Consider the following 7,583-nt stretch of genomic DNA (forward strand, 5'->3'; position numbering starts at 1 on the left):
GTGAGGAGGGGTATACATAATAAAAACAAGTACAATAATCTTAAACAATACAAGTCATAACTGGTACAGGAGGAGTGAGGACCCTGCCCGCGAAGGCTCACAATCTACAAGGGATGGGTGAGAATACAGTAGGTGAGGATAGAGCTTGTCATGCAGCGGTTTGGTCGATCGGTGGTTACTGCAGGTTGTAGGCTTGTCGGAAGAGGTGGGTCTTCAGGTTCTTTTTGAAGGTTTCGATGGTAGGCGAGAGTCTGATGTGTTGTGGTAGAGGGTTCCAGAGTAGGGGTGATACGCGAGAGAAATCTTGTATACGATTGTGGGAAGAGGAGATGAGAGGGGAGTAGAGAAGGAGATCTTGTGAGGATCGGAGGTTGCGTGTAGGTAAGTACCGGGAGACGAGGTCACAGATGTATGGAGGAGACAGGTTGTGGATGGCTTTGTACGTCATGGTTAGGGTTTTTTAGTGGAGTCTCTGGGCAATGGGGAGCCAGTGAAGGGATTGACAGAGGGGAGAGGCCGGGGAATAGCGGGGGGACAGGTGGATTAGTCGGGCAGCAGAGTTTAGAATAGATTGGAGGGGTGCGAGAGTGTTAGAGCGGAGGCCACAGAGCAGGAGGTTGCAGTAGTCAAGGCGAGAGATGATGAGGGCATGGACTGGGGTTTTTGCAGATTCTTGGTTGAGGAATGAACGGATTTGTGAAATATTTTTGAGTTGAAGTCGGCAGGAAGTGGAAAGGGCTTGGATATGTGGTTTGAAGGAGAGATCAGCGTCAAGGATAACCCCGAGGCAGCGAGCTTGTGGGACTGGGGAGAGTGGGCAGCCATTTACTGTAATGGATAGGTTCGTTGGGGGGGGGGGGTCGCGTGAGATGGGGGAAAGATGATGAATTCTGTTTGTCCATGTTAAGTTTCAGAAATCTAGCAGAGAAGAAGGATGAAATAGTGGACAGACATTGAGGGATTCTGGTTAGTAGGGAGGTGATATCTGGTCCAGAGATGTAGATCTGTGTGTAATCAGCATAGAGGTGATACTGAAAGTCATGAGATTCTATGAGCTGTCCCAGGTCAAAGGTGTAAATGGAGAAGAGCAGGGGCCCAAGGACTGAACCTTTTGGGACTCCGACAGATAGTGGGCAAGGTGAGGAGGTGGTGTGTGAGTGGGAGACGCTGAATGTCCGGTCTGTTAGGTATGATGAGATCCAGGATAGGGCCAAGTCTGTGATGCCAAGGGATGAGAGGGTCTGTAATAATAGGGAATGGTCCACTGTGTCAAAGGCAGCCGACAGGTCGAGGAGGACAGAATAGTGTTGCTTGCTCTTGGCGGTTAAGAGGTCATTGGTGACCTTAGTTAGGACAGTTTCAGTGGAATGGTGTGACCGGAAGCCAGATTGTAAGCGGTCAAAGAGGGAGCAAGAAGAGAGATGGGAGGACAGTTCAAGGTAAACGTGTTGTTCCAGTAGTTTGGAGGCATAAGGGAGAAGTGATATAGGGCGATAGCTAGATACAGAGGATGGGTCAAGAGAGGGCTTCTTCTTCTTCCAATCATTGCTCTGGGGATCCAAACGGTACGGCTAGTCCTACAGCAAGTCCACTGCCTTCTGGCGGGTCACCCCATCCGAATTCAATTGGATAATGCCATACGTCAATCATCTAGCAGGTACCCACGGTCAGGCCGCCATGGCCGATTTACCTCACATTCCCTGATGGGCCGAGATCTATCATTCGGTGATCTCGGCAGTACATATCCCAGGAGTAGAACTCTGGATGGCACACATATTCAGCCATCAGGGTTCCGCCTCAAGTGAGTGGAAACTTCACCCGGAAGTCTTCCATCAGATCGGCCTTCACTGGAGCTCTCCAGATGTAGATCGGATGGCGTACAGACTGAACGCCAATGTACTCGAGTTCATGGTTCGGCCTCGAGATCCAAAAGCCATCGCATTGCATGCTCTGGTTCATCCGTGGTACCAGTTTCCATAACCCCTCTTCGACTACTTCCGAAAGCCTTTCGGAAGCAGAAAGGGCCCCAGTGATCCTCGGAGATCCGCACTGACCATGTCAGATTTTTGTTTGCGGAGCTAGTACCTTTCCGTCTTATTGCAACAAAACTGCAAGTAGGGACTTCCTCGTAGGGAGTTTTCAAATGTGGTTCTTCCCTATCGCATACCGTTAGATCTTTGGGACCTTAATGGTCCTGGGAGTCTCACAGTAGACTCTTTTTCATCCGGACAGACTTTACTATCAGGGAAGGTCGCCCTTTTTTCTCTGTGATCTTGTCATCCTCATGAGTCTTTGGAGCTAGCCGCTCCGTTCTTTCAGACTTTTTTCCCTTATTGCCTTCAAGGCAAGGTTGTCCTCAGGCCGTCCCCTTCCCTTGTTACCAAGGTGTCATTGTATTCCCACTGTTACAAAGGCATCGTTCTTCCCTCATCTTTCGGCTCCAGTCCACAAAATGTATTCTGGATGAAGTGAGTGCTCCAAGTACGTATCGAGGACGGCGTCCTTCCGAAGGTTGGACACTTTATTTGGGCTTCCTGACGATAAGAGGAAGACTTCCTGACGGTTACAGGAAGGGTGTAGCCGTTTCATCGGCCATGTTAGCCTGGTGGATTCGTTTCACCATCCAGGAGTCCTTCCGTGTTAGATGTCAGCCTATCTCCCTATCGAGGTTTCTTGGATTCTAGGCACCAGGCGACGGCAAAGCACGACTGCAAGCTTGTGGGTTCGCCCAGTCCGCCTGCATTCTTGAAGCACTAGAATTACCAGACTTCCACAGATGTGAGTCTGGGCAGGCGGACTCTGCAGGCGGTGGCGCACTTGTAAGTAGCAGTTAAACAGGGCCTGATCTGATGTTTTCCCCACCCAGGGACTGCTTTGGGACGTCCCACAGTCTGTGTCCCCCAATGAGGCGATGGAGAAACAGGGATTTTTGTATACTCACCGTAAAATCCTTTTTTCCGAGCCATTCATTGGGGGACACAGCTCCCACCCTGTTATTAGCTTGTTCTTGTTTTATAATTTGACATGCTATACTCTCATAATATGACATGCTATACGCTCATATGTTGTTATTGATCTCCTACTGCTTTTGCACCGAACTGGTTCGCTGAGAGCCAGCAGGAGGGTGTATGCTGCAGGGGAGGAGCTAACTTTCTTTGTATCACTTAGTGTCAGCCTCCTAGTGGCAGCAGCATACACCCACGGTCTGTGTCCCCCAATGAATGGCTCGGAGAAAAGGATTTTATGGTGAGTACACAAAAATCCCTATTTTTGGACTGTGGGAGGAAACGGGAGAACCCGGAGGAAACCTACGCAAACACTGGGAGAACATACAAACTCCTTGCAGATGTTGTCCTTGGTGTGATTTGAACCCAGGACCCAAGCGCTGCAAGGCTGCAGTGCTAACCACTGAGCCACAATACAGTGCTAACCACTGAGCCACCATGCTGCCACAAATAATAGTCAGAATAGAGCATTTGAATTAAAACAACAAATCCCCCCAACATCTTTCACCTCATGCACGGCATCATCAGGGGAAGGGACTATAGAAGTAATCACTGTTTTATCAGCAGGAGGTTATCACTAAAAGACTAGTAAATCTGCTGCCAGGTAGTCCTCCATATTAATGAGCTCTCTATATCCCTGCCTTACATTGCTGAGTGGCCTCTTTCTGCATATGCACAGTATACACACAAAGCTGCCAATCAGGATGTGGTCAAAAAAAGGGACATATCACTGGAATCAGGCTGTCTGTCCCTACATCATACTGCTCTCAGATGGGGTAGTAAAAGCCTGGTGACAGATTCCCATTGTTTCTTTTTATGGCATTGGGATATGTAAGTGTTGTGAAAAAATAAATGCTGGTATAAAAGTGTTTGCCCTTGTAATGCATCCAGCGTACTCTCACATGCCGTATGGGTCCTCTGACATGCTGTATGGGCCCTGTAACATGCCGCATGGGTCCTCTGACATGCCGCATGGGCACTCCAAGCTTACGTATATCCTATATTCCTTCTTTTTGAGTTCAGATTTCATCAAATGCAGGATGGAGATTTCCGAGTTGAGAATGACCATTTCTTTGCTCCGCAGGGGAGAAGCCATACAAATGTCAGATTTGCAACCAATCATTTCGCATTAAGAAGACTCTGACTAAACATTTAGTCATACACTCGGACGCCCGTCCCTTCAACTGCCAGCACTGCAGCGCCACCTTCAAAAGGAAGGACAAGCTCAAGTATCACAATGACCATGTTCATGGCTCCAAGGCGGCGGAGGAGGAAGGTGCTGGAAGAGAGGACACAAAGACCTACCCCGCTGCTCCTCAGAGTTCAGATGTTGACATTTGTGTGCCAATCACACTGGTAACAGTGGAAATGAGGGAAGATGAGGCTGAGCTGGAGACTCGTGATAGTTCTTCTGTGCTGGCCCAGCCAAATGACTACCAGCGGCCTCCTGAATTGGCCTTCTTGGAAAAATACACTCTTAATCCGCAGCCTGCAACTCTTTTACACCCTGTGAGACCACAGCAAATCATGGAAACCAGAGAACACTCATATTTGGGGACACTGTTTGGGCTGGACCCTCAGCCAACTGTGCAAGCTGTGTCCAGCACTGAGCAGCACTGATATCGGGGAGAGACCCCACATTCATTATTCGGAAAGCAGCGGCTGCACTACAGGGGTTAAAGGCAGGCACCACCCTTAGAATACACTTATAGCTCCATTTTTTTTCTAGGTTTATTGAAGTAGTTCTTACACTGCTGTATTTTCTGTACAATGTGTGAAGGTTTGTGGTTGGGGGTCCAGAATGTGCTGCGACAAGTTGCTTTGGTATCTACAAGGCTATCGGATAGCACAGTGACAAGCAGGGCTGTGGAGTCAGTAAGCCAAATCTCCGACTCCTCCGACTCCACAGCCCTGGTGACAAGCAGTAAGGCCGGGTTCCCTCAATGCTAGGGATTCTCCATTGGGATCAAAATAACAGAATTGCATCCAATGGATGCAAAACGGATCATATTGATTTTTAATGGGGTCAGTCCAGTTTCTGTAATTTTACCAAGGCTCTGCAGAAATCCTGCGCACTATTTGCTCTGGTAAAATGATTGATTCTGTCTCCGAGCATTTGTTGCCCTGCCCAAAGTGTTCACAAGTACCCCAATTAATTTATAGTATGAAGATCAAACCCACTCCCCGATGCCAAAGATTAAGGGTACATTCACACACAGCTTTTTTTTTTGTTTCTGCACCACAAACCAAAGTGATGGCAGGAAAAACGCTGCGGAAAATATCCGTGTCATTGCAGCATTTATACTTGAATGGGAAAACACATTAGAAAAATGCTGGAAGAATTGACATGCTGCAGATTTAAAAAAAAAAAAAAAAAAAAAAAGTTCATGAGCACAAGAAAAAAAAAAAACAAGCATGTGCATGAGATTTTTTAAAATCGTTTCTGGTATGGTAGATGCAACATTTTTGCTTTCAGGGAGAAAAACACAGTAAAAAAAAGCTTTGTGTGAACGTACACTACAATCTAGTTTACAACTGGGGTATCGTTTTAGACCTAATAAATCAGTGAATCACTTATAAATGTTAAAGGATGATTAGATTCAATAGATGTGACCAGGATACAGCTTCCTAATGAAGGCTTAACTGCATTTTTCACCATATATGCTGGAGGATCTGACATGCTCTGTATTAGTCCACGGGAGCGGGCAGAAGAAACCTTTGGCCTGGAATAATCTGGCGATTTGCATCCAAAACCTCCTGGCTTCTGATCTGTGTAATGTAGTCGCTGGCTGAGCCCATGTTTATACCTGAAGCTTGACGGGCCTTTTACATGGGGCGATTATTATGAAAAAATTCTCAATCATTGACCAGTGTAAACCGTGATTGATCAGATCTTTAAAGGGTAACTGCATTTTCGAGCACATTTTTAGAATAAGCTATCGCGTACATGAGGAATGATACTAAATCTGGCCATTATAAGACTTGTATCCTGTTTTTTTTTTTTTTGAACATCTGTTTTTTTCCTTTGCAGACTCTGTTTTTAGATAAACAATTGACTACGAGCTACACTGCACACTGAGCCGGGATTCCTGCTTTTTATTCCTTAGTTAGCACATAGACAGATGCAGCAGTAACGTGGAGGAAATTATTGAGGAGGACTGAGCAGTGAAGATGTGAATCCAGCTCATGGGTGGGCTAACAGACTTGCTTGAAAGCTCAGCACAATATTTCTGTCTCCCCTTTTGTTTGTGTTCTCATTCAGCTCATCACTTTCACTCTCATTTCCTCTGCATAGAGCAAAATGAAAAGCTTTGAACTTGGACAAAGTCACGGGCCAACGTTTATATTTATTTAAAAAAATGTCTACGATTAGTTTTTCCTTATCAAATATAATGATTAACGTTTTCATATGGAAACAAACTTAAAGGGGTTGTCCCACAAACAAAGTACATTTTAATTAATTGTTCTTGGAATAAAATGTTATGTAAGAGCAGTAAAAAGCATATGGCCCAATGGCCTAATTTCAATATGGAATAACAAAGGATAAAAAATCTCGAATAATACAGATAATAAAATATGATGCAAACAAAGGGGCCCCCAAACATCCTAAGATACCCCTACAGTGAATTCCTCCACAAGTCCCTCCGCATGCATGTTATGATGACCCTATATTATCATCCCCCCAATTTCTCCTGCAAAGCACAGTGACCCCATCACAGTATGATTCTCCAACTGTAATTCCCACACACTCCTCCATACAGTATAATGGCCACAAAAAGGGCTCCATGTAGTATAATGGCCCCATAATGTCCTTCATACACTTTAATGAGCTCCATATAGTGCTGCTTGCAGTATAATAAGCCCACATAGTGCTGCTTGCAGTATGAAGGCCCCACACAGTGTTCCATACAGTATAATGGCGCCACATGATGCCCGTACAGTATAATGGGGCCCTGTATTGCACAGTGTAATAGCTACAAAAAGTGTTCCATACAGTGTAATGCAGTAAATAGTAATAACAGTCCTAGGAGCGCTGGAAATGAGACCAAACCAAGGATTTTAGTGTTGAACCACAACGCGTTTCAACGGAAGTTCCACCTGATGAAGACTGTTTAACCGTTGAAACGCGTTGTGGTTCAACACTAAAATCCTTGTTTTGGTCTCCTTTCCAGCGCTCCTAGGACTGTTATTACTATTTACTGCATTTTGTATCCTCCTAGAAGGTTAACGGCTGGAGCTGCGGTGGACCTTTTGCTTTCAATTCTAACTGTGACCCTCACAGCGCTCCCTAGTGACCGCTTTCTTTTCCCTTGAATTCCATACAGTGTGATGGCCTCACATAGTGTTCCATATAGTGTAATGGCCCCACAAGGTGCTCCATACACTATAATGGTCCCACATAGTGCTCCATACAGTATAATGGCCCCACATACAGTCATGGCCAAAAGTATTGACACCCCTGCAATTCTGTCAGATAATACTCATTTTCTTCCTGAAAATGATTGCAAACACAAATTATTTGGTATTATCTTCATTTAAGTTGTCTTCAATGAAAAAACACAAATGAGAATGAAGCAC

General features: G+C 45.6%; 1 protein-coding gene across 1 annotated transcript in view; it reads left to right on the forward strand.

Moving 5' to 3' along the window:
* ZBTB41 (zinc finger and BTB domain containing 41) overlaps positions 1–5,365 on the forward strand; it is a 68,602-nt gene extending 63,237 nt beyond the window's left edge. The window contains exon 10 of the mRNA XM_069737365.1: positions 4,090–5,365. Within this exon, the coding sequence (XP_069593466.1) occupies positions 4,090–4,625 (536 nt within the window). The 3' untranslated portion in view covers positions 4,626–5,365. The remainder of the gene's footprint in view (positions 1–4,089) is intronic.
* The last annotated feature ends 2,218 nt before the right edge of the window (positions 5,366–7,583 follow it).

The sequence above is a fragment of the Ranitomeya imitator genome, chromosome 8, assembly GCF_032444005.1.
Source record: "Ranitomeya imitator isolate aRanImi1 chromosome 8, aRanImi1.pri, whole genome shotgun sequence".
Lineage (NCBI taxonomy): Eukaryota > Metazoa > Chordata > Amphibia > Anura > Dendrobatidae > Ranitomeya > Ranitomeya imitator.